At 39.4% G+C, this 26,368-nt stretch overlaps 1 protein-coding gene across 2 annotated transcripts; it reads left to right on the plus strand.

Moving 5' to 3' along the window:
- Nucleotides 1-210: 210 nt before the first annotated feature.
- KLHL7 (kelch like family member 7) lies at nt 211-25,950 on the plus strand. Of its 2 annotated transcripts, none has more exons than XM_086742516.1 (11): nt 211-526; nt 5,813-5,915; nt 6,843-6,936; nt 8,146-8,270; nt 9,517-9,692; nt 12,295-12,469; nt 13,915-14,057; nt 19,246-19,486; nt 22,395-22,596; nt 22,901-22,998; nt 24,681-25,950. In XM_086742516.1, the coding sequence occupies exons 1-11, from the start codon at nt 407-409 to the stop codon at nt 24,962-24,964; spliced, it is 1,761 nt and encodes a 586-aa protein (XP_086598642.1). In that variant the 5' UTR covers nt 211-406; the 3' UTR covers nt 24,965-25,950. The 2 variants fall into 2 exon arrangements, with proteins under 2 accessions (XP_086598642.1, XP_086598643.1); XM_086742517.1 differs by lacking the exon at nt 211-526 and adding an exon at nt 1,152-1,285.
- Nucleotides 25,951-26,368: the final 418 nt, after the last annotated feature.

Here is a 26,368-nt window from a genome sequence, read left to right on the forward strand (position 1 = left end):
ACAAAAAAACCCGCCCAAACCCCGGTCCTCGGGGCTCCTCGAAAAAAACCCCTCCCTGCGCACCGCGCATCCCCGCCACCCAGGGACCCTGCGCTGCGCATGCGCGCCCTGACGCGCCCGCGCCCGCGCCCCCGCCCCTCCGCCCTTTGTTTATCCCGCGTGGGGGCCGCGCGCCGGCCGATGGCGTCAGGCGCCAGCGCGCCTCGCCCCGCCCCGCCCCCCGTCCGCCCGAAGGCCGCTCTCCCCGCCGCGGTCGTAGCTCCGGCGTCGGCGGTGCGGGCCCTGCCCTCCCCTTCTTCTCTCTTGCGCGCTCTCTCCGCGCCGCCGAGCGTTGGGGAGGCGGTGGTCGCCGCCGCCCCGGCAGCGGTGGCGGGCCGGTGTCGGCGGCGGGTGAGGGCGGGGGAGCATGGCCGCCCCCGTGTCGGAGAAGAGCAGCAAGAAGAAGACGGAGAAGAAGCTCGCCGCCCGCGAGGAGGCGAAGCTGCTGGCCAGCTTCATGGGGGTGATGAACACCATGCGCAAGCAGGTACGGGGCCGCTGGCGGCGGGGGGCGCGGGGCCTGCGGCGGGGGTGGCCGCTTGTCGCCCGGCTCCGCCGCCCTGAGAGGCTCCCGCGGAGCCGAGGAGAAGGGCGCTGGCCGGGGCTGCCCCGCGGACAGAGCCTCCCGCCCCCCGCCGTGTGAGGGCTTGCTGGGGGTTTTCCGTCCCTTGGGTTCGGCTGCAGGGGGTGCCGGGGGGGACGGTGCCGCCGGGGCCTCAACCTTGGTGCCCGTGAGAGGTAACTCTGAAACGCTGCCCTACGCCGGCACGACAAGTAAGTTCAGATTTTATGGGCTTATTGTTGGTGCTGAAGACGCGGTGGATCTGCTGCTTCATCTTGTAACGTCTTGCCCGTGGTAGTCCTGTCCTGTCCTAGGACAGAAGTTAAGCTGCAAGTGATTGCCGAGCTTCTCCAGTTATTCACACGGCCCTTTTCAAACAGAAGCCTGAGGGGAGTAAAAAGACGTTGATGCTGAATTTTAACCAGGAGCTCTTCCCTGAGCGAATTGAGTGTGTACCCCCGAGAACAGTACCTGTATAGGGAAGCTGTTGCGGGAGGAGATGGATGACTGCAACCATGGTTCGGTTTCACAGGTAGCATTTCTTCTTGTGCTTCGTACCACGCATATCTGTGTGTCTCACTAAGAAGCCAGTGGCAGTATGGGGAGCTGGTGGCCTCATCTTTACAAATTCTGACCTTTCTGGCAGATCAGATTCCTATATCAATAGTCTAATGATTATTAAAGGTGAGTCTTCTGTTTACCATTAGAACAAGAGTGGCAACCAAAATTACAATTCTACAAGCAGGTTTCAGGTCCAAGCCGAAAGAAGTGCTGATTTTTTATTTTTTTTCCCTTCACTTTAAAAAAGCTTAGACTTCTGATGCAAGAGCAGGAGGATGATCTTTCTCCTCGGAGGAGGAGCTGGCTTGATTGTGGTAGTATGGTTCATTTAGAAGCAATGAGATGGAGCCAGAATTAAAGCTGGCTCTGAAGCCAGCTCTTCAGGAACAGTTGGGGACTTCGTACTTGGCACTGTCATGTGTTGTATTTTCTAGGGTTTAGCTGCTTGTTTCCCAGTGCTAGTCTTGCCAAAGGAAAGGCTCAGTCCAGTGATGTGTTTATCAGCAGTCTGAGTCCTAGACCTAGCAAGTGATATCAGGGTGTTGGTTCTGCTTTTCTCCAGCACTTCAGCTCTGTTCTTCTCTTGCTGATACAGTCGGTTGTGTTGTCTGCAGAAGCCATTTCATGCAACTAAGCTCCTATGTATGAAAAACAAGTTGGTTTCAATTACTTCAGAGGACTTGAGCTTTAAAGCCTATGATATAATTTTTCAGTGTAGGCTTTCTTTCTTTTCTAATTGGGTAAAAATATCCCAAGGTCTAGCTGAGTTTGTAACTCACCTCATCACTGTTTAGCTCGTACCTCTGTCATTGTAGACAAGGGGATACTAGATGCTGTTACGCTTCGTAAGTAATAGAGGAAGTACTGTCCTCTCATAGATGTATGTACAACCCCTAGCAAAGGGAAATCAGTGCCCTATCATGTCACTACTCCAGTACGTGGCACCACATTGCTGTTCTGTGGTGGCACCTCATCTTTCATTAGAGTGCTAGCTCTCACCTAGTTATAGAATCATAGAACAGTTAGGGTTGGAAGGGACCTTCAAAGGTCATCTAGTCCAACCCCCCTGCAAGGAGCAGGGACATCCCCAACTAGATCAGGTTGCTCAGAGCCTCATCCAGCCTGGCCTTGAACGTTTCCAGAGATGGGGCCTCCACCACCTTTCTGGGCAACCTGTTCCAGTGTTCTATAACTCGCATCGTAAAAAAATTTTTCCTAATTTCCGATCTAAATCTACCCCCCTCTATTTTAAAACCATTACCCCTCGTCCTATCACAACAGGCCCTACTAAACAGCCTTTCCCCATCTTTCCTGTAGGCCCCTTTGAGGTACTGGAAGACTGCTATCAGGTCTCCCCGGAGCCTCCTCTTCTCCAGGCTGAACAGCCCCAACTCTCTCAGCCTGTCCTCATAAGAGAGGTGCCCCAGCCCTTTTACCATCTTCGTGGCCCTCCTCTGGACCTTCTCCAACTGGTCCATGTCCTTCTTGTGTTGGGGACTCCAGAACTGGACACAGTACTCCAGGTAGGGTCTCACCAGGGCAGAGTAGAGGGGGAGAATCACCTCCCTCGACCTGCTGGCCACGCTTCTCTTGATGCAGCCCAGGATGCGGTTGGCCTTCTGGGCCGCAAGGGTGCATTGCCGGCTCATGTTGAGCTTCTCGTCCACCAGCACTCCCAAGTCCTTCTCCTCAGGGCTGCTCTCAATCCATTCCCTGCCCAGCCTGTATTTGTGCCTGGGATTGTCATGACCCAGGTGCAGGACCTTGCACTTGGCCTGGTTGAACTTCATGAGGTTGGCACGGGCCCTCCTCTCCAGCCTGTCAAGGTCCCTCTGGATGGCATCCCTCCCTTCCAGCGTGTCGACGGCACCACACAACTTGGTGTCGTCAGCGAACTTGCTGAGGGTGCACTCTATCCCACTGTCCATGTTGCTGACAAAGATGTTGAACAGGGCCGGGCCCAGCACGGACCCCTGAGGGACGCCACTCGTGACCGGTCTCCACATGGACGTTGAGCCGTTGACCACCACTCTCTGAGTGCGTCCATCCAGCCAACTCCTTATCCAAAGGAGTTACTTTGAGTTACTTTAAACAGGTAGAGGGAGGATCAGGATTAAGTGCTGTGAAATCTGTGTGTACTTCCAATTCAGGTTTCAAAATTGTTATGGCCAGAGAGGTACAACTAATTTGGCTTACTGTCCAATTGCCTGTAAACTTCTAATCTGACCTCAGATGGTGGCTTTGCATATCCCACCCATCTCTGACTGCTCCAGAAATTTTTGCATAGTTCATGACACTCATGCTTCTTGGAGTTGTTTGTAAGAGGAGGGTAGCTATTCCTGGAGGGTCAGGAGGAGGTGTGATTATATAGGATAAAATTAGGAAGTCATCAGGAATCAGAGGAAAATGTGCTTGTTCAGTTGTGCTGAAGTTTAAGAGGATTTATAGGGAGCTCTTTCCTCATGTGTTTTGATAAGTCAAGGGCTATGCTGTTGTTATAAAACCTAAATATGCTATGAGTTAAAAATTTCCTGTGGTGGAAATAGCAACGTGTATCTGGAGCAGTAGCTATTTAAATGCATTAGTTTAATGCTGTAGGAGAATGGGCTGATTGGAGAGTACAGCTAATTTTAAAGAGGCTGCTTTTTGTGTGAGCTGGGATCTAGAGGCAGCCTCCATGAGTAGGGGAGTTTAAGCTATGGACATACTTGCACTTAGTACTGGTAAGATTTTGGAGACAGGTATGTTTAATGCATGGAGGACTCCTTGCTCATCTCAAACATGAGATGGCCCACCTCTTTGTGGGTTTTCCAGGGCAATTTGAGAACATGTGCACAGATCCTTTGTTGCAACTTTGCGGCTGAGTGGAGGTCAGCCAAGAGTGAAGTAATTCAGAATGAAGCTGGGACAGAGTTGCAAGGTGTTGCTGAACCTGTTATGTGGAAGATGAAGTGCCCTAATGCAAGCTCAGGCTCGGGTGTGTCCTTTGGTTGATGTAACGCCACAGTCATCTGTTGCCTTATTGAGGCGACTCAGTGACACCAGTGGGTCCTTTGGGAAAGTACAGAAATCCTCAGAAGAGTATTAGCTGAAATGGAACAGTCACACCCAGAAATATCCCAGGGAAAGAAATGAAAATTATGGTCTCTTTTGGTTGACAAATATTTCTTCCCGCACGCAGAGAGGCCTTAGAATATCCGAAGTGCTTCAAATTCTGAGCTGAGGCACTAAACGTATCTTAGAAAGGCAGTCTGGAGTTCAAGTAACAGTTGCAAGTCTTAGCAAAGCTTGGCCACAGAATTTTATGGTATCTTGTACTGCTAGTCTCTGACGCTTGTTTTGAGTCAGACGAGCTAGGAATTTCAGTGTTAAAAGATTTCCTCTGAAACTCTTCTCAAATTATCTCTTTCTTGTTTCAATCCTAAATGATTTAAAGATACAGCTGTTCAAAGGAAGCTGTATGTCACCCCCCCGACTTCTAATTAAAACTTTTTCTTTAAAGTGTATTATTTGTATTTTGTCCAACGTGTTCTTCTGAGTGTTCTTTCCTTCAAGAAACTAAAAAAAAAAAAGGTTTATTTGAAGGAGCTGCATATATGGATTATCAGCCTTGTTAGGTGTGCCCTAGATAATATTGTCTGTACGTGGAAAACGTTCTCACACTGTTCTAAGCAAGTATGTACTTCCCACAGTAGAAGTCTTCTTTTCTGGGGTTAGTATTGGGATGAGTGTAGGTAGGTGTTTCTGAAAGTAATTCCATTAACTTAAGGTAGTAGTCAAAAATTAATTTCTGTTTTTAGGAAGCAGTGTTGGTCAGTTTTTCTTAATAAGTGGATGTTATAATTAATTAGTAGAATAGTGTGCATTTATTATCAATATGTTCTTAGAAAGGATACTATTTGAGAATCTATTCAAATTACATGTTTTTACCCCAATCTCTTACTGTCCTCTCCTGTCTCCTGACAACTTCTGTAAGTGCTGTCACTTTCCTTTCTCCTAATGCACAACAGTTCACATTTAGGGGAGAGGCTAACTGCTTACATAGAGCAAACAAAAAAGAAATAATTTTTTTTTTTTTTTTTGTCTGGAAGTTAGTTGCTCATCAGGTGTGACCAGTCAAACTCTTCCATAAGTGGAAAATATCAGAAGTGGTATTTTTGGGATACACTTTCTTAAAAACATTCCATTGAATGATTTGAACTTGTTCATTACTTTCACTCTGGTTGGGCAATATAACGGCAGTCTTCAGATATGAGGTTCTTGTTAGGTTTTTCTGAAAATCAACAGCTGAGTAGACAAGAGAGCCACTGGCAGATGAAAAAGGTGTAATGTAAATGCTAAATGCTGCAGAGCATACATTATTGGAGGCTGATATAAGTGCCACAGGAAAAACTTTAATTAAAGTTAATATGTTATTCATGACCATCCGTAAGGTGCAAGTTCATGCATAAACTGAACTTTGCTAGTTCTCCAGGTTACTGAACTTAACTTTGACTTTCAGAAAATCTTTTTATTACATAATGCTCTTGAATTGTGTGGATTAAGAAAAGCAATTAATTTCCATAAGCTTGTTTTAAAGAAATATTGTTGAAAGATTTTAAAAAATACTGATTTTTTGCATGTTTTTGTCTGTTTTTTCCTCTTATTTAGAAAACTCTATGTGATGTCATTCTTATGGTTCAAGAAAGAAAGATCCCAGCTCACCGTGTTGTGCTTGCTTCAGCCAGTCATTTTTTTAACTTGATGTTTACTAGTAAGTTTTTTTTTATAATTGATTGATTATAAGCTTTCATGATGATATCCTGTTAGACTTGTGGCTGATAAACTGTTTATTTTATGAAAGTGATTAATTTCAGGTATAAGTGAAGATTTCCTCATTTTGTGTCCTTCTGCCATTGATCTCTATTCACCCTTGTCCTCAATTTCCCTTTAACTCTTTTGATCAAGTCAAGCTTTACTTTGTATGTAAGCTCTCTTATTAAATTGGGGCCCATACACTGTCCCTCCCTTAACCAGAAAGTTGGGAGTTTTTACTCCAATTATAGAATTTGTCTGCCCCATTGTTTCCCACCATTAGGCACTTCCACATATAAAATGGGCTTTCAGAAGTGTAAATGTTCTTGCATTTATGGTATCTTTACAAATTCAATTACATAGTATCTTTCTTGGTTTTGTATGCCTTATCCATGAATTGCAAAATTACTGTGCTATAAAACACACATTGAAGTTGAGTAGAAGGAAAATAACCATGCCTCCCAATGGTCAGCTTGTATCCATCTGTGGGCAAACTTACAGTGCTGTGTGGGGAGCTCGGAGCTGTCTCTATTGTTATCAGCGTGAATGTAGAAACGGCTTGTGACAGTGCAGCGTGGGCTCCCTGGTTTTGGTAATGCGAACTTGGCAGCCTGCACTCCAGTCAACAGCATCTATGACCTTTTCTATTTAATATAGTTTATCGTCATTTACATAATACAAGCATGCATACACACCAGTTAATCTTGTTTGTCCCACTGCCTTTCTTTCCTGACTTGTGTCAGTGTTCTTGGGAAAACAGCAGTCAACTGTGTGCAGTTTTTAGTAGGTTCCCACTTTGTATAAACACTTTATTTTCTACTGTTTGCAAAACATACAATAACTAGAGTGGCTTATTGATGTAGTTTGTTTTTTAATTTATTTGCAGCAAATATGCTTGAATCAAAGTCCTTTGAAGTGGAGCTAAAAGATGCAGAACCTGACATCATTGAACAGCTGGTGGAGTTTGCTTATACTGCAAGGTAGTTTTGTTATTTAAAGCTGACAATTTTTCTAGGAAGCCTGCCAATTGTAAATGATAAAATCTTAAAATAATGCTTTTATGATTCATCAGTTTTGTTATTATTACAATTCTTTACTTTGTTTAAAGCCTGGTGTGACTAGACCTTCTATCCTTCTTCGCTTTTCCTTTTTATTTAGTCAGCAGGAAGCCCTACAGGCTAAAGAGAGCAGTAGTTGTCTCCAGAAAGCACTTCAAGCTTGGGTATTGGAGTCAAATGATATTTCCCACTGTTCTGAAACTCGGGCCTTTATTGATATCAGCAGGGTTTCTCTTTATGGCTATGGTAGCTATTGCATAGAACCGTTTCCAGGAGTTATATCTTCACCTCAGGACAGGCAAGGTGGTTAACCACTCTGCGAACAGCATTTCTGTTGTATCTCAGGTTGTCCACGTGTTTGGTTGTTGGTGGGGTTTTTTTTTTGTGTGTGTTTGGGTTTTTGGTTTTTTTTTTGGTTGGTTTTGAACAGAGCTTGTGCAGATGACTAGGATTATAAACAGTAGTTCTTAATCAACACTCATGACCAATGGATGGCAGGCCTTTCATCTTTGTACTAATGGGATTAACTCACTTCAGCAAGGCTCTACCCTTTCTTTTAGAGGAATCTTGATGTATACCCCATCAGTAGTGAGAGAGAGTCATTGTCGGCATCCCAGCCATATGGTTGCTTCCCCTGCTCCCCAAGCCTGTGCCTGTGGGCTCTGTACCTTCTCTTGAAGCACTGCCAAACTGGTTGTTCTGCTTGTGTTCTCTGGGCAAATCAGCCAGAGCAGTCATGTCAATGAGTTTAGAGAGATTTTGCTGATGCCAGTTTGGGCATAGGAGACTGTCAGAAAAAAGATTCTGTTCATTTTCTGTTTTGTGAAAGTGACTAATCACACAAGTCAAAGCAATAGTATGATACTGCAGAGGGCTTGTGTTAAAGGCTTATTGTTCAGAATTTAGGACTGTTTGCTCTTTGGCTTTCCTCAGTAAAGCAGAGCAAATTAAAGCAATTTGGAAAGATTATGAAGGGAGGTTTTGTTTTCAGACTGTGAAAGATTCTTGGACAAATAAATGATAAAATTATTTCCCTGATATGTGAATTGGCATACAGTTCTTTTTTTTTTTTTTTTTAACAACAAAGTAGGTAATTTTAGTGATGCTAACCTTCCACTTTCTGTTTTGCAGAATCTCAGTAAACAGCAATAATGTCCAGTCTTTACTAGATGCAGCAAACCAATATCAGATTGAACCTGTGAAAAAAATGTGTGTGGACTTTTTAAAAGAACAAGTTGATGCTTCCAATTGTCTTGGTAAGAGAAATGCAGACTTAAATTTACTGTTTATTTTTCAGGAACAGCAAAGCTAAAAAAATAGGAAGTATTGTCTAAAATACAGTAATACTTGGCTAAATCCAGGCACATAAAAATAACTTTGCTTTGAATCTGAACTGTTGTCCTCTGCTGTAGACAAAACAATCTGGCAGTTGTCTTTGAGAGTATCAGGGTCCTCTGACTGCTAGGTCTCATCCCAGCTTGGCAGCACCCTGCAGCTTCTTGTTTGTTAGAGAACCTCAGCTGTTTAGTAAGGTGGAGCTTTCAGTTGTTGTTACTGTATTTGGAGACAGAATTTGACTGTAGCATGATGAGCAAAAGTTGCTGCTGAAAAGCTCTGTGCTTACCTGGTTTCTAATGGGAAGGCTGGAAACAGTATTCCTCCATAGTAGTTTCTATTTACACCTTTATGCCAACCTTCTGCCCTTGCAGCAGCATCAACTTGACTTTTTTTTGTGTTGGTCATGGAATCATAGAATGGTTTGAGTTGGAAGGAATCTTTAAAGGTCATCTAGTCCAACCCCCCCGCAAGGAGCGGAGCAGGGACATCTCCAACCAGATCAGGTTGCTCAGAGCCTCATCCAACCTGGCCTTGAATGTTTCCAGGGATGGGGCATCAACCATGTCTCTGGGCAACCTGTTCCAATGTTTCACCACCCTCATTGTAAACAACTGTTTTTTCATGTCTAAATTTTTTTCCTGATGTCTAATAATTGGTCTGCAGCTGACTGTGCTACCTGTATAGAAGTCTCAGTTCATTGTGACTCTTGAAGGAAATTGGGCTTGGGTGGTGACTGCTGCTGCATGAGCAGGTTATGGGAGGTCATAAAACCTGCATCCAGTTTCTCGAGCTGTTCTGGTTAGACTTTGTTATTGCAATTATGGCTCAGAGCTGGTTAAGGTATCTGCTTTGTAATGGTGAAAGAAACAGTGAGGAAATAGTGCTGGAGAGATGGTTAATACGGCAAGTGCTGCAGGTCTGACTCTCCAATGAGTTCACAAGGAACACGGATCAGCAACTTGTGCTTATCTTGGTTTGTCTTGAGTTGCAGATGAGTTATGACAGCATATGTTTTAAAGAGGGGGAAAAAAAGTGCATGGTAATAAATATTAACCTTGGGTTGCAAGTATCACTGAAATTACAGTAGCTTTATTCTATTTTATTATATTAAAGGTAATTGCAGTTCAAGTTTGGAAGGTTTTTTTCTTAATTTTTTCTTCGTAGGTATAAGTGTGTTAGCAGAATGTCTAGACTGTCCAGAACTGAAAGCCACTGCAGATGACTTTATTCATCAGCATTTCACTGAAGTTTACAAGACAGATGAGTTTCTTCAACTTGATGTTAAGCGTGTGACACATCTCTTGAACCAAGATACGTTGACAGTGAGGGCAGAAGACCAGGTGAGGTCCCTGTTTCATACCAGCTAAGAGCTTTGACCTTCACTATCTTTTTAAATTAAGAACTGGTTTAAAGCTCTTACTTCTGATGTTCCTACAGTATATGACGCATGTAGCGCTTGCTAAATTGTAGACTAAAAAGTGCATCCTGGCTTGGTCAAAACTAAATAGTGATGAATGTCCACATTTCAAGCATGGTTGCTATATGTGCTGTTTCAGCAAACTAGGAAGAAAGAAGTCATAAAAGGAGTAAACAAACCAGTTTCCTTTATCAAGATAGCTGTAGGCTTCTGATTCCATAATATGGGAGCTGAATTAAGTTTGATCTATCATGGCAGTTGCTCCTAGACTGGAGTTCATGTGCTATCAGTGGAAATGAATTACTTCAAAGTGGTAAGCAAACTGCACCTTAATGGCTGCCTGTCTCTACCAGAGTATGGTCTCAGCCCATTTCAGAGAGGGTTTGCTTCTGAGGAAAATGTATGCATACTCAGGTTAAGCTTGGGGAGCTAAGGGACAAGCAAGATGAACAAAACACTTAAAGCTAGATGCATTGACAGGGATGGATTGATGGAAGGCCCTTATTTAGGGAGTAGAGACAAAAATGTTTAGGTGGCCATGAGGAGTCCGGAGTTTTGCTCAATTAAAAGTTGTAACCTGTGGCAGAAATTACATTCACATCTGTCCCATTTGGAAAGCTTAATTTGGCTTATAGCACAGCCTTGTTCCTATTTTCTTGCAGTGGGAAGAAGAGTATAGGTTTCTGCACTGCAGCCCAAAGAGGTGATTGCGGGATGCTTGTAGCTGCTGGGTACTTCTTGTAGCTTCTCAGTCAAATCTGTTGAAACCAAACTAAAATCTTTCCTTTCTAGCTATGCTGTTCTGGTGCTTAGCTAGGCAATTTAAGTTTGTTTGGGTGTGTCGTCATGAGTTGACTCATACCTTTGAAGTGCAACAGAGGGATATCATAGCCAAGATGGTATGTGTATCCACTTAGAAATGGATGTTTTCCTGACTGAAGCTTAGCTTTCACAGAATCAATGTGTTTTCTTCAATGTATCTATTGCAGTAAAAGGTTTTAATGAAAATAAGAATTCTGAAGAGCAGGGGATAATATCAGGTGATTGAATATGATAGTTGGCTAGTTACAAGTATAAATGAGTTATGCCACAGTTTGACATTCTTGCCATATACTGGGAAAAGTCCAGGTCACAGGGTAACACTCTCAAAGCTGGAAGTGGTGTTTTGCTTGCAGCAAAAATGATACTTTGGAGTTTACATTCTTGAAGTTCTGATTATAAGATAGGATGACATGCTTCAACATGGCAGTGGTGGTAGAAATTTTGTGTAGGCAGCATGGCATCATTAAAATTCTTTTAGGAAAGTGGCAATGTGCAGTATGAAACTGCAGAAGTTTGCCAGTGTCAACAAATTGACATTATACGCTAACTTTTATATTGGTGTAAAGCGTATTTAAATTTAGCAAAAAAAAAAAAAAGGAAGGTGGCTTTAATTACTAGCTGTCCTGTTTTTCCTGTATGCAAGTAATATTTCTGTTGATGAAGGGATACAAATGTTCCTGTCCTAGTCATTCTTTTGAATTTCCTTAGCTGATGGAATTGAGCCTTAATATATATTTTTTTTTTATTTCTTTACTCTCCCTTGCTCCCTGGTGACTTTGCAGGATTATAGTTGAGGTGATTTAGCAGTCCTTCCGAGTTACTCTAATTCTGCCATTAATTGTCTTTCCACATTGTATCTCAGTCACTCACCACTGATCACTGTGATCAGTTTCAGCTACAGGAGTAGGTATTGACTGTGCTATCACTTGTAATGTGCTGACTCTGGAGTGGCAGCATAGTAGACAAGCTTGCTATGTCTGAGAGCAGCATGGAAGTACATCAGTAATACTGGATTTTCATTTCTTTCCTTTGTGACCTAGACACAATTATAAACAGAGCCGATTTCTTTATTACCTTCTCTATTCTATCCTTCCTGGCCCCAAAGAAAAAACATTCTTTTCCTGTAAAGAGGAGATGGAGAGGCAGCTCTCTGAATGGTAAATTTACAGTAATCTTCAACTAAAAACTTTTTAGTTTAAATGGTCCCCTAAGACACAACAATAGCAATATATTTGAATCCTCAAGGCCATGATTTGGTAACAGAAGCAGTTTGTCAGCTCAAGTAGAAGCTATTTCGGGTGAAGTATTACCTGTGTTATGGCATGGAACTCGAAGCATCTTAGACTTAACTTGGTACAGGGGTTACCCATATAAATGTAAATTGCAGATTTGTGTTTCCCACTTGGAGGAGAAAATAAGTTAACCAGCAGAAGTAGTGATGTTTGGGGTTTTTTTTAAGTTTGTAGATGGATTTTATTCTGTGGCTGTACATTTGTATTACTTCATGTCTGAGCATTATCTTTCGGGGAGTTTGGTTGTTTTGTTGGGTATTTTTGGAAGATGAGGATGGATCCCCACATACTAAAATGTTAGTATAAGTTACCCTCCAACAGGCAGAAGAATCACTTTGGAGCATTAACGTTTAGTTATTTGTCTTACTGTGTGGCGATGCACCTTATCCTTTTCTTTCTTTCTCTTTTAAGGTTTATGATGCAGCAGTCAGATGGCTGAAGTACGATGAGCCAAATCGCCAGCCGTACATGGTTGATATTCTTGCTAAAGTCCGATTTCCTCTCATATCAAAGAACTTCTTAAGTAAAACAGTTCAGGCTGAACCACTTATTCAGGATAACCCAGAATGCCTTAAAATGGTGATCAGTAAGTTGATCTCTAGCTGAAAATGTTCATGTTCTGTATGACTACAAAAAAATGCTGTGGAATTTTCTAAAATTATTTGCTTTAAAATGCTCTGACAACATTTTCACATTAAATTCATCTGACTGTCTTCCCTCTGGGATGCTGTGTTTAGTTGAAGTTGAATTAGCAGATTATCATGTAAATAAAACCCAGCTTATGTAACAGAGTGTGACTTTCATTTATTTTCTGCTAGCAAATGACATTGACTCCATGACAAGTACTGGAATGGAGATTTTGTCAATGAATCGTTAGAGTAATTGGAAGTGTTAGTGTGCCTTTGGGACAGGCGAGTAACTTCAGCATTGTTCATGTTTGTATGTGAATTAATAAAATAATATTTGATGTCAAAATTTTGAATGTTATAAAGCTTCCCGAGGCAAATTAGAATGTTAAGCATATGTTGCACTATATTTATCTCTAATACATACTGCCCACTGAGCCTACAGACAGTTGCATTCTCAAGGTGCAGATGGGATAGGGAACAAGCTTCCCTTTTGTTTTCGGACACCATTTGTGAATTTTTTTGTGTAAGAAAGAAAAGCCTAGATATTGATATATTTATTCTGGAAATAATTTTTTTTTTAAATTTTGGTAGTGGTTAACTAGATGGCTTCATTTTAGTGTAGATCTAAAAAATGGTACACAGCTATTTTCTTTCAGTCTTAATGAGCAAGATTCAAATTAACCTAAATGTTGGTAAGTATTTGCTGAGCATCAGCATCTCAGTCATACTACTTCTGACATGGGTGCATTGTTTAAGTAAGGATTTTTGTCTGTTTTTAGTGGCTTGTAATGTCACTAATATTTTTGCATTCTTTGGAATGTTTCTTAGGAGAATGCTTATTTTCTTATACCAATTGTAACTAATATTTAGCATTGTCAAGCTAAGAACAAAAGTGAGGGTTTTTCATGAGGCACAATGTGCTAGACTTGCCTGCCTTATTAATCAGAAATTGGAGGGTGAAGAGGCAGGCATGGTTGACTTCTCATTGCATTCAAGTCCCTTCTTTTAACGTTAGTCTTGTCCTCTTCAGGCTCCCAGTTCTGCTGTTCCTTTTCTTTGTGTTTGCTTCCTTTTGCCTCTTTCAATGCAACAAAAATAGTTGCTTTTTAATATTGGCTAAAGGAGTTGATCAATCAATTGGTATATAACGTGAGTCTATATGCATGTCCTGTTTTCACATGGAGCAGGCAATTTGAAATAGTGTAAATCTGGATGTATGCTCCCATCCTCATGTGCTGCTGTGCATTCTTCCTTTTTAAATCAAAGCTGTACAGGTGTAATGTAGAAACTTGGTTTCATTCCTTTTCCCTCCTTTCCCTCTCCCCACCAACCCTGTTTCTGAAACATCCCTTTCCATGTATGAACTACAGTGGACCTGTAACTGTTGCTGTCTTCCTTCTAGGTGGGATGCGATACCATCTACTGTCCCCAGAAGACAGAGAAGAGTTAGTGGAAGGTACGCGACCAAGAAGAAAAAAACATGATTATCGCATTGCTTTGTTTGGAGGCTCACAGCCCCAGTCCTGCAGATATTTTAATCCAAAGGTAATCGTTACCTCAGAATGCATTAAGATTCACTGTTTGTAATCTTATGTGTTTTATTTGCTGATTATATTAACTAAGACATAATGACCTACAAAACGGTATTAGGAAGGATGATGTATTCCCTGCCTCTTGGGTATACAGTTGGAAGAGTATGGTTAATTGTTCTTCTCAAATCTGTGTACTTAAATGTAATAATTCACTTTTAATAGAATGATTATGTGTTTGTTTATTGGCAGTATTAGATAGGGAGTTCTGATAAATCCATCTGAGTTAAGAATTGATTGGTATGTGCATTGCACAGCTGGAACTAAATAAAAGGTCCTCGAAACATGAAGCAATCTGTTAGAAATATATTAAAGTCTGTATGCATGTGCATGTATGTGTTCAGAGAGTAACTAAAAGCAATTTATTTTTAGCACAAGTTACATTATTGGCTTGTATGTTAGTGTAGAACCCAGTTTTAGAGTGCAAGGTGTTTTTTTTCAGCACATTTATTATAAATATGTAACCACTTCTAAATCCTCGTGGTTCACAATTTTGTTAGTTCTTAAGAGTATATAAGGAGAAGAATTTGGAGCCAAGTATTCTGTAAGTGGAAGAGAGTGAGTTTCTACAACAAAAAACTTGAGATGTCCAATTTAGAGCAAGCAGGCTTTGCCTCAAATTTGTTTCCATGTTTCCTGAATAAAATCAAGCCACAGGAATGGTGTGTATTTCAGCTGTGCAGACTAGATGGTCTAGAAACATCAGCTGCATGCAAGAGGATTATCTATACTCTGTTTTCCCAGGCAAGCACATGCAGTAATACAGAAAACAGTTGCTACATAAACATCAGGGCTCCCTAAGTTATGAGATCACATACACGTAACATTTTGTTGCAGAAATTCTGCTTGTTCTAACTCAGCATATTCAATGCTTGTTATAATTTCAAACAGTTTTGTGTGTTATCTGTGTGAACTTTATAGTCAATGTGAGCCCTGTCAAATCTAATTCAGAATGAGCGAGCCCTTGGGATGTGTTTTGAACTCATTCACACTCCCTTATGTAAGATAAAATTGAAGCCACTTTCTTTGAGCATCACTCAAGTCTGGAGAAAAACCTACCAGCTTTGCTGACTTAGAGGAGGTGAAGGGAAGAGAGCAGATAATTCTTTCCTTTCCAAGGTCTGAGTTGGGGAAGCCTTTGATCAGAGCATTCATCCTTTTCAAACAGTTACTTGGCTTTGGCATTTTAACAAGTTGTAATTCACTCAAGTGCTTTGACCTTTCTTTTATTAGAAGGAAATCAGATCAAAGGTTTTTTTTCTTAATCTCCAGTTACTTGTTGGAACAAAGCTGATTTTAGGCAGGATGGAAACTAGCTTTGAGACTTACTGTCCCAGTCATTAATTGGCAGTGGTATTGTCAGCATAGCGTGCATGTGGTCGCTTTACCAACCTAACTGATAAGTTAAATTCCGTGAGTGCCTAGTGTCAATGGTGGTCAGAACCCAAAAGATGGGGGTGATTGCTTCATCACTCTTTATAAACTAATATAACCACCCCTAACTGTCACCATGTATTTTCTGAAAACTTAATATCATTTGAAAAATAATAATCTCAGTGCACGCTGAGTGGGAGCAACAGGCAAAGACTTACAACTAAAAGGAGAGTTATGTATGTAGTTAGGTGATCTTCAGTCAGACCTAAACTATAATATTACAGAGAGATGTGTTTTGTGGACAAAAAGTCATATCTATGTAAGTCTACGTAAAGCACAGGGGACAGTAGCTCATTTTTTCCATAGACTGTTTGTTCAGGCATAACACCAAAAAAGAATTGAGTTTGGAAGAAATTTTGCAGAACTGCCTCTTGATCAAGCTTTATGGCCTTTGCATATGGATTAAGGTGGGGGCTGGTGAGGGGGGCAGGGAAGGAGAAGGAAAAAAGTGGGTAATGGGAGATCTTGATTCTAACAAGCATGTCTTCCTTGAATGTTTTCCTAGTGCTTATATGCTTTCTTGGATATTCTTAGCTAGCCTGTCATGTCTTGTTGAATAGCTTTTTACTTCATTTCCAACTCTGAGCTATTTAAAGGTCCTTCCCTGGATGTTCTGCTTGAGTATCTGAGTTTGATGTTTAATTAACTGTGACAGTAGCTGCTTAAATGCAACAAACCAAGGATCCAGAACCCCTGCTGGATTAGTATCGTGTGCATGCAAAATAAGTGTGGGATGTAAGGCTCCAATGCTGCAAAGACTACATCATGTTTAACTTATTTTAATTAATATCGTCAAAAGATGATGGGAGTGTCACAGAGCAGAGAATTAAGGTTGTGTATGTTTTTGCAAGGTTAGGGAAAGAATTGAAATTTTTTTTTTGCTTTCTATTGAACTGATTGAATAGTGACCTAGTCCTTCACTCTTGATTTTAATTAAATTCAATAATTAAGTTCTTGTATGTCAAAAACATAGTTCAAAACAAAGGTTATGTTTCTCCTGAAAGTATTCTTCTCAGCTGTGATATAAATTTCAATAATTCTAACACTATAAAACTTCTGAAAAATCTTTAATTTTCACTCATTGCTTTGCATGCAAAATTAGTCTCTAATGTTGATCTTCATTTCCTTGTTGTCAAATAGGGCTCTTTAAATGAGAATGGATTGGATACTGTGTGTTACTTGTTGAGACTTTTAGCGGTATTACTTTAAGTCTACATTTGTTGTCTTTGCCCTGTAACTGATACTTCTATTGATGCATGTACTTCAACAAGAGAGCAAAATGATGCAACAGGACAGATGCAGATGGGCATGAAACTTGTTGAGCAGTCTGGCACTATTTTGAGTAGAGATGTTTGTTTTCAGAATTACTACTAGAAATTCTAGATGTCCTGTTAATGGTGGTGGGAAGCATTTTCTTGTTGAATTTTTCACAGATAATTTTAAAAAGCTCCCCCCCAAAATCAGGAATATTTTTTTCCCCCAAATTAAGAACAAAATACTCTTGGTTTTATGAGTTCTTGATTAAAAATTTATACACGACTTTATGGGATTTTGAGGCAGCAATATGCTTATTCTTTTGAAATTGCTGTCTCTAGTGACCAGAAATGGCTGGAAGTTTTAACTTTTTAACAGTGCAGAATCCAGCAATGACAATTAAAAAGTAGCAGATGCCTGGCATTGCTATTTCTCAATGATTAAGGGAACCAGCATGCTGTTTATGAGGAGACAGAGCTCTAGTCAATAAGCTGTTAGTGAGGAGACTGTCCAAATTAGGCATGTCTACTGTTTTCACCGACAAACTTGGAAGAGGGAGGTCTCAACTGAAAATGAGGGAAAAGTCTTAAACCAAAGGAGGTACTTTTTTACATGGCTGTAATTACATGTGCCATTCCTGTCACAGGGTCTTGTGGCTACTAGGAGTTCAGATAGTTTTAATAAGTGATTAAACAAATTCATGAAAGAGGAAAAAAGCCTTTCAAAACCTATTAAATACAAAGATACTGCTTCTGCCTCTGATGTCCTGCATCACAGTTTGTTGAAAACCAAGATCAGCAGGGAAAGTGTCACCATATACCGGTCTTGGTCTTTCTTTCCCTACTCAGCCCCCCAAAAACAAAGCTTGCCACTGCCCAGGGCTGTGTCTGGATCTTGGCAGTGGCATAAAGCAACTTTTCTGCATAATTCTTAAATGCATAAATTGAAATAAATTCTATGTGGTGCAGACTAACACTGAAGAGCGTTACATGAGAATGACCTAACTTGCCTCCTGCTGAAAGAAGAGAATACTGCTGAGTATGCTCAGGTTATGGTTTTTCATTTGATAAAGGTGTGGATGAAAAGGTAGTTATGAATGGAAGCCAAAAAAGTGGGTCAGATCAGTCCTTTACAACAGTAAAGGAAAACAGCAGGATTTTTTTTTTTTTTTCAGTAAAAATGCCAATAGTTTGAGCTAGAAAATATGTTGATCTTGCACAATGCACTAAGACATTTTCTTAAGATTTATGCAGCTATTTATTTTGCCATGCTGTAGTATGGCTTTCCTTTCTAGGATGTCCCAGGACCTGTTTCTCACCATAAAAGGCCACATGCACCTGCCAGCTCTTCTTGATATGGGGGATGCTACAAGAAAAGATTGTAAGATGTTTTGGACTATAACATGCTCTGCCTCTCTTTCTTTGAACCCCCATGTAGGAGTCGCTGTTCTTCCTCATTGACCAAGGTGTTTGAAGTATGTCCTTGCTAAGAAAATGTAATGATGTAACGTCTTGTGTGAACCATTACAATGAAGGTCATTCAGCAGGTTGAGCTAGACCGTCCTGAGGTGGCACAGATAACAGTTAAGATCCCATACTTTCCTGTTGAGTATAGGATACAAGCTATACTCATGGAATATGTGAGATGCTATTACTCAAGAAGCGTTTCTTGTGCTGTATGCTATCCCGGTCTGCCATCAGATGCCGAGTTTGGTGTTCTTAAGGCTTTGGGTAGCGTTACTGCCCATATTTGATACTCACTGGTTTTGCCAATTCATGCAAAATCAGTTTCTAGGCAACATGACTGCCAGTATTTGTGATGGAGCATTACTCTCTTTCTCATGCTATCAGCTGTGGATAGCTGTAGATCGTTTGTGTTTTGTAAATTCTGTAAATAAGCTTCTAGTTGTCATGGTAATAAAGTATGTATCAGAGCTTTTTAACTGAGTTGCTTGTCAATTTGGATATGATCTTCTCCTTTTTCCATCGCCTTTGTTTGGTACATTCTGTATTTTTTTTTTTTTTTTTTAAGAAAGAATCTGTTACTATATGTAAGATGTCCTTTTCCATTCCTATAAAAGGAAATGCAATCCTACTTCATTGGTCACATGCATTGTTTCTGACATGATAGCAGCAGGAGGTCAATTCTGTTGTAGAAAAAAAAAAAAAGGAAAAAAAAATCTGTTTTCAGGGACTCTGTACTGGGTGCACACAGGGAATGGGGAAATAGAAATTCATAATGTCATGGTTCATTGCAGCTAACTATGTCTGTGTCTAAGGGAATTTTTCAAGAGTACGCCTGAGGAGTATTCTTCAATAAACAGTATTCATGTTTGTTTTGAAAAGGAACTTTAAAACTGACCATATCTAAATCTCTATGAAAAGCTCTGTTTGAAAACACTCGCTGTGCAGGTAAGTGTTTAATCTATTAGACATTACTTGTTCTTTGTAATGCAGGATTACAGCTGGACAGACATCCGATGTCCCTTTGAAAAGCGCAGGGATGCAGCTTGTGTCTTCTGGGACAACGTAGTTTATATTTTGGGTGGTTCCCAGCTCTTCCCTATAAAGCGAATGGACTGCTACAATGTGGTGAAGGATAGCTGGTATTCCAAGCTAGGACCTCCAACACCTCGAGATAGCCTTGCAGCCTGTGCTGCTGAGGGCAAAATTTATACATCTGGTGGTTCAGAAGTGGGTAAGACACTAAAAATCTTTAAAACAAACAAACAAAAAAAAAAGCACAAAGAAAGATACCTGGAAGTTTTTTCTGATTTTTGCATGACTGTTGAAAAGAAACTGCACGTTACCATGTTAGCCTAATGAGTTTATTTTCCCATATTTAGACTTTTATCCTCCCCACAATCTAACTACCTATTTCTGTTGTGTTTTTGAAGTGGTTTCACTGATTAATATTTACATTAACTAGAGCATAAAGTACACTGCAACTCCTGAGAGTTAACTAGGGACAGGCAGATATATTTTGGGAGTCCCACTCTGCTCTTAGCTTACTTCTATAAATCCACAGAACTCAGTGTGGTTTAAAATTGTCTGCGATGTATGGCCAGAATAGCTGCATTTTGACAATGGCATTCCTTGTGTACAACATATGTTGGGCCTAATAAGGTTTTTCTAAAGAAAAAAAAAAAGGTGAAAAAAAGCTTTTGAAACTACTGCTTTTGGTGGTGAAATCATACCTGGCCCTGTAAAGGAATTTGTCCAATTTTTCTGTCAAATGACAGGCTGTTCTGTTGGTCTGCTTCAGTAAATGAAGAAATACTGTTTCCTTTAGATGTTATTATTCATCATAGTAAAAAAAAAAAAAAAACTAAAAAACTCCCCCCCCCCCCCCAAAAAAAACCCCAAGTGGGTGACTTATGCTATGGTGTTATAGCAACACTTTAAAATTTCTTTTGGCTAAACCTGATACATCATCAATAAACCAAAAGTTGGAATGTAGCTATGCTATATAGATAAAAATATAGGGTTTTAAAAAAAAAAGTATGTTCTGGGGGAAAAAAAACCCAAACAAAAACAAACCCTAGAGCTGGGGAGAAATTTTTTAGTAGATCCTTTTGGGTTGTGCCTTGCTGCAGAGGCAGGTGAGCAGAGGAAAAAAAAAAAAAATTAAAAAAAATCATAGTCAGTGCTTAACATCTGTAAGTTCACTTAATGGGATGATGTTACATTTAGGTAGTGTTATCTGACTTCTGAAATATTTTAAGCAAGCTCATGTAGCAGCAGATTAGACAGTTCCTAGCTGCCACCTAGTGTGGTCAATGTGAAATAGCACGTTTCCCATTACTTCAAATAGGCTTTACTAAGGCTGCATTGGGAAACTTGGAAAACTACAAAATCTCGTAAATCTTCCTAGCTTCCCATATGTCAGCTCATGAGAGAGCACAATACAAACTTTGACTGTATAGTTTATTTTCTAATATATTGTAATTAGTTAATACAACTGTAATGGACATTTTAGTTTAGTTTTCTTTTAAATCTACCGTCACATTACTGGACAGTTTCACTTTGCTTTCCATAAATATGATTCAAGACAGAATAGTAAAAGCAAAATTAATAATGGAGTTTATTTGGCCTATACTTTTTTTTTCTTTGGAATCCAGTGAACACTGTTTGGAAGAGTCTATCTATCCTGAATCTAAATTTGGAGCAAGCAATTATGTGAAACCATTAATCAGAGAAAATGCTGCAGTATGTTTAGTTGTAGAGAAATCTAAAAACTGCATGCCTTTTTGCTTTGATTGAAAAGCTTGGAGAACAAATTACTGTGACAGTCCATTAAAGAAAACAGGGCTTGTTTCCCCTTTTTGTATTGATGGGAGTACTGTTTTATTTGCAATAGCTAGCAGAGCTTGAAAGCTAAACATACTAAATTATTCTACTTTGTTTAGGTTGAGGAAAAATATTTAACATTTTACTGACAGCACACTGAAAATGGAAGCTTTTCCCTTTTTATAAAAAAAAAAAAAGATATTAAAGACAGTTCTGGTGTATTTCCCATGGATGAGAATTTCTGCAACTTCAAAGCAATAAAGATGTGTACTTACTTCAAGGAAAAAATATGTCCCACTCTATACAGTTCTTCATGATATAGAGAATTACATGGTAGGAGTAAACAAACACACAGTTTATAGAAATCTGCTCACGTATTTTGGATCTGGAAATGTAGCACTGTTTTGAGGCTTCAGATCCCCAGCTGATAGTGCTGCTAGTCTGACACTTCATGTTTAGAAGGAGAAAGCCAAGGTAAAAGAAGCACAAGGGAAGGCACCTATCTGTAACTGTTCTAGGTTGAATATATTTGTCGAAACAAAGGGCAGAGGATCCTGGTTCTCTTCCTAGGAAATTGTATCCAGCCTTCTCAGCTTTGGCTATGGTTCAGCTAGTCATCTGAGCAGGTCTTTAAGCTCCCATCCGTCCTAATTTTAAAAATTGCTTTTTATTTCAGTAGTAGTTTTATTGTCTCTTGAGGGAGGAGTACACAGACCCAGCACTTCCAGAAAATAAGTATCTGCCAGTCCCCAGGAAGAAAGTAGAATAGTGAGGGGTAGCTGTCTTGTGGTTGTTAATAATTCAATCAAGCTATCTAATTCCAAAGGCAAGCAGTATTCTGGGAACTGGGCAAGTAACATTGCTTAGAGGAAAAAAAAAAAGACTCATACGAATCTGTACTAAGTTTACAAAGCTACTTTCATCTTTACATCTAAAAATTCAATGTATTTCCAAGTAGTGAGAGCAGTGTGAGATGACGACAATATGATCAGTAATTTATACACATCTCTTCAATATTTATTCACCCCCCCCCCAAAGAATATCCTCATAATTTGTTTTTGTTTGCAAACATAAATAGCAATTTTATAAACTTAGTTGCCTATTTTGGAACAAAAGAGTCAAAAGAATTAAAAGTATGTGCTTTCTGAATAGTCCCCAAGTCTCAAGTTGTTTAATTCTGCTTTTGGAGGTGGGAAATCAGCTTTACATTTTCAACTAACAAATAAAGCATCAATTTGATAATTGCTGTTAGACTCTTCTCATGAAAGACAACCATAAAAATTAATGCCACTTTGGTGGGTTTCTGTTTTTTTAAGGAAATTCGGCACTGTATTTATTCGAATGCTACGACACGAGAACAGAAAGCTGGCATACAAAGCCCAGCATGCTGACTCAGCGATGCAGCCATGGAATGGTAGAGGCGAATGGTCTCATTTATGTATGTGGAGGAAGCTTGGGAAACAATGTTTCTGGAAGAGTCCTAAATTCCTGTGAAGTTTATGATCCAGCCACTGAAACGTAAGTACTGTATTAATTCTGATTATTTTGGGAACTTGCAGCTTTGCTTGCTCTGAAAATAAGTGAATTACAGATTAATAGGAAGAATTCTGTGTGGTAAGGAATTTTCCCAGATTAAGCAGTAATAAATCAGTTATTTGTAGCTTTACTTAAAAGGCAGTTTTTCTTAAGCAGCTTTCTTCTGTATTTAATTTTCCTAATACTTGGTTTTATTTATGTATTTATGTGCTTATTATTTATGTACTTATTTTCTAGGAACGAAGTAGTGAGTTTTCCTGTTTTGTTTGGTTTTCTTTTTTTCCAGGTGGACTGAGCTGTGTCCAATGATTGAAGCCAGGAAGAATCATGGGCTGGTGTTTGTAAAGGACAAAATATTTGCTGTGGGTGGACAAAATGGCTTAGGTACTCTAATTCTATTAATTCTCTAGCTGGTCACACAAGGTTTCATGGGGGCCTTTTTTCTTTCGCAAAGAATTCATTCTATTCTGTTCACCTGATAAAAACAGTACCATAAAACACGTCCTGTTGTTGTCACATCGTTGTTGCCTTCCTTCGTTCACCTCACTACTTCACTGTATCTTATTTTTCAAACTCTTTTACTTATGACAGTAGTGTCAAATTCAGGTGTGCATCCATACTGTAGCCCAGTTCTGCAGTACTTAGTGTGTATGGCTAAACCAGTCATCTGAGAATTTTTTTCTTTTTTTTTAATTCTTCATTATGTATTTTGAGAGATTTTAGCATTCTTTTAGAGATGGACAGGTAAAGGAGGTGTAGCCAGTATTTTGGGAACTTCAGTCTAAAGACTTAAAGCTAGTCAGCTATTTTTAAATGGTGAGAAAGTAAGAACTTTTTTTGACTGCTCTAGTTTTTAAATATGACTTATTGTCGTGGGCAGGTAATTTATGATCTGCCTATCTCCTTGTCTTTAAAACTAGAATAATAATAATAGTTTGTTTCCTGCGAGAATTGAATTTTAATTACACAGAGTTTCTGAAATGCTTCTCAAAATGGAAAATTCTCAGCAATAAGGCTTATTGATCACCATTTATGGTAATTAGAATAATTTATTTCAGATTAATGCTATTTTAGAATATAGCTTTAATTAGTTAGTAAAACTATTCCAGCATGATTAATTTCTAATGCAAAAATATCAGTAGATGCATTTTTTGGTGCAAATATTTTATCAGCAGTTATAGGTAGAGCTGCTACTTTGCAGAATGTTAGTATATTCACTTAATGCTCATTTTAGAAGTGTGTACTACTGAATAAGTAAGCTAAAGTATTACTTTGCTGTTCATATTGTGTAGCCTGACTGATTCATTTTTCTTCCTGTTATGTCTGGGGTGAAATATTTGTATCTCCTAATGTTATATAAAGGTTTCTTATCTCTCAGATCTAATAATTCAGGATTGGAAGTGAAAACCCTGCGACTCATATTGCAATTGTTAAATAGGGATAACAGGATGTTTATAGATATTGTAAAGTGTAATTACTACCTTGTTTCCTAAAGAAGCAAATCTTAGTCACAAAATCTACTTTTCTGTAATAACTTTTTTATTCCCTTGGCCCTTTTCAAAGGGACTTAAGCTTTTAAACTTCATGATTTTAATATCATAATGAAGAGAGACATCCTGTATCAGTAAATGACCAATTTAAATAAAATATGCTGGTGACTCCTCTGGAATAAAATGCTCTCACTGCAGGGAAGTTTCAGGTGGATTCCTGAGTTTTAGTCACTAGCTGCAAATCCCTAAGAAATTTGGCATTGTTCATTCTTCTGTTCATGAAGTAACATGTTAGAATCTCTAGGAAGCATATACAATATGAAATTTGTTACAACACCTCACTTTCAGTATCCTTTTTACTTTTCTCTCTGTATTTATAAAAGGGTGAGCAGCTAATTTAGAAACCTGTGACTTTTTTCAAGTGTTTTTGTTTTTTGTTTTTTTTTTTACTGTAGGATTTACGTTTTAATCTAAACTTTGACAACAAAGCTGTAAGTTTAATGAAGCATTTGTATGCTCTCATTCAGTCTGTACAGTATAATGTAATAAGCAGTTATCCATTTTATTGCTTTGTAGGTGGCCTTGATAATGTAGAATATTACGATATCAAGATGAATGAATGGAAGATGGTGTCTCCAATGCCATGGAAAGGTGTAACAGTGAAGTGTGCTGCTGTGGGATCTATAGTCTATGTCCTGGCTGGTTTTCAGGGTGTTGGTCGATTAGGGCACATTCTTGAATACAATACTGAAACAGACAAGTGGATAGCCAACTCCAAAGTCCGTGCTTTCCCAGTGACAAGTTGTTTAATCTGTGTCGTAGACACTTGTGGGGCAAATGAAGAAACTTTAGAGACCTGAAGACCTGTAGGAGATGCTGAGACATGCTTCAAGAACTTGGGGAAAGATGGCTATTGGTGCTTTGCTTCCATGTTTTACTGAATCTTGTTAAACTGAGTAATAGGAAAAACTGAGAATGCAGTCTTTCAATTTGTACATACAGTATATTGTAGAACATGGATTTTGTCATGCCCATTTTCTTGTCTGCTTTAAGAGATGGGGATGCGTTTTGAAAATCCACTTACCTAGCTGAGGTCATATGGCATCTTCCTTTAAAAGGACTCAGTGTGTGGCCTTGTCAAAAACAGAACCAATCCAATTATTTAGAAGAACTCAAAGCATTTGATGAAGATAAGATTTCTGGTTAAATGACACTTTATTGAGCTCAGTTGCAGAGATTCTTTATTTAATAAAGGTGAGTAAATGCAGCTTGGGTCATGAGAAATATGAGCCAAAACTTTTCTCATTTATACCTACCTGCAGAAATCTTCCTAGGATGCAATGAAGATTTTCCTCAGGAAAGAGCAAGGACAGCAGTACAATAAAGATTCCTGTGGTGAATGGGTATAGGTTACACAGCTCCTCAGAGTATGATAGCTGCCCTCTTCCAGGGACTTTCTTCCATCATTTGCATGACTGCCTATCAATTTTTAATGTTAGACAGGCCATATATAGAGAAACACTTTGCTAATGACATCTCTGGCATTTTGGGGAGCTTTCACAGAAAGACTTTTTTTTTTTATTATTATTTTACTGAGGTAGGGGGATGGTGGGGGAAGTCCACAATAATTGTGCACTATAATTAGCAAGTTGGAAACTTCAGAGTAATTTTCAGTATATCTTCCCAGGCATCAGACTGTACATACTGTGGATGCCAAACCATTAACAAAGATGGGAATAGGAATGGGAGAGCAAAGTCAATACAACAAATGTATTGATTTTCTTCTTGAAAATGACTGTTTTTAAAATGGCATGAACAAAGTAATTAAAGATACTTTATAGAAGTCTTCTAATGTTGCACATGGTTATTAATCTCAAGTTTATAAGCATATAGTTCTGTAAGTGCTTCCAGACAACATGATAGTAAATTTCTTCCAGCATAGAAGTTCTGCATGTGAAGCTATCAGCGTTGACACTGTGTACATCTTCCAACTTCTGGAAAACTATTACAAACTATGTATGTATGTCTGTCCTGCTCCCATGCTAGTTTCTTAATATTGTCATTCTAATTTTGTCACCTCTCTTCTAACTTGCTAATTTGTTCAGATCTGTTTCTATGAGACTATTGAATTAACTTTAAAAGTTAGTGCTTGCCTACCTGTACCTTGTGCAGTGCTCGTGGTGTGGATGTTTAGTCTGTTTTATTTCTAAAGATCCTCCAAGTTCTCATGAGTAGTATAAATTCCAGTCTTCAAAGTCAGCGCT

The sequence above is a fragment of the Chlamydotis macqueenii genome, chromosome 2 (genome assembly GCF_036417535.1).
Source record: "Chlamydotis macqueenii isolate bChlMac1 chromosome 2, bChlMac1.mat, whole genome shotgun sequence".
NCBI lineage: Eukaryota > Metazoa > Chordata > Aves > Otidiformes > Otididae > Chlamydotis > Chlamydotis macqueenii.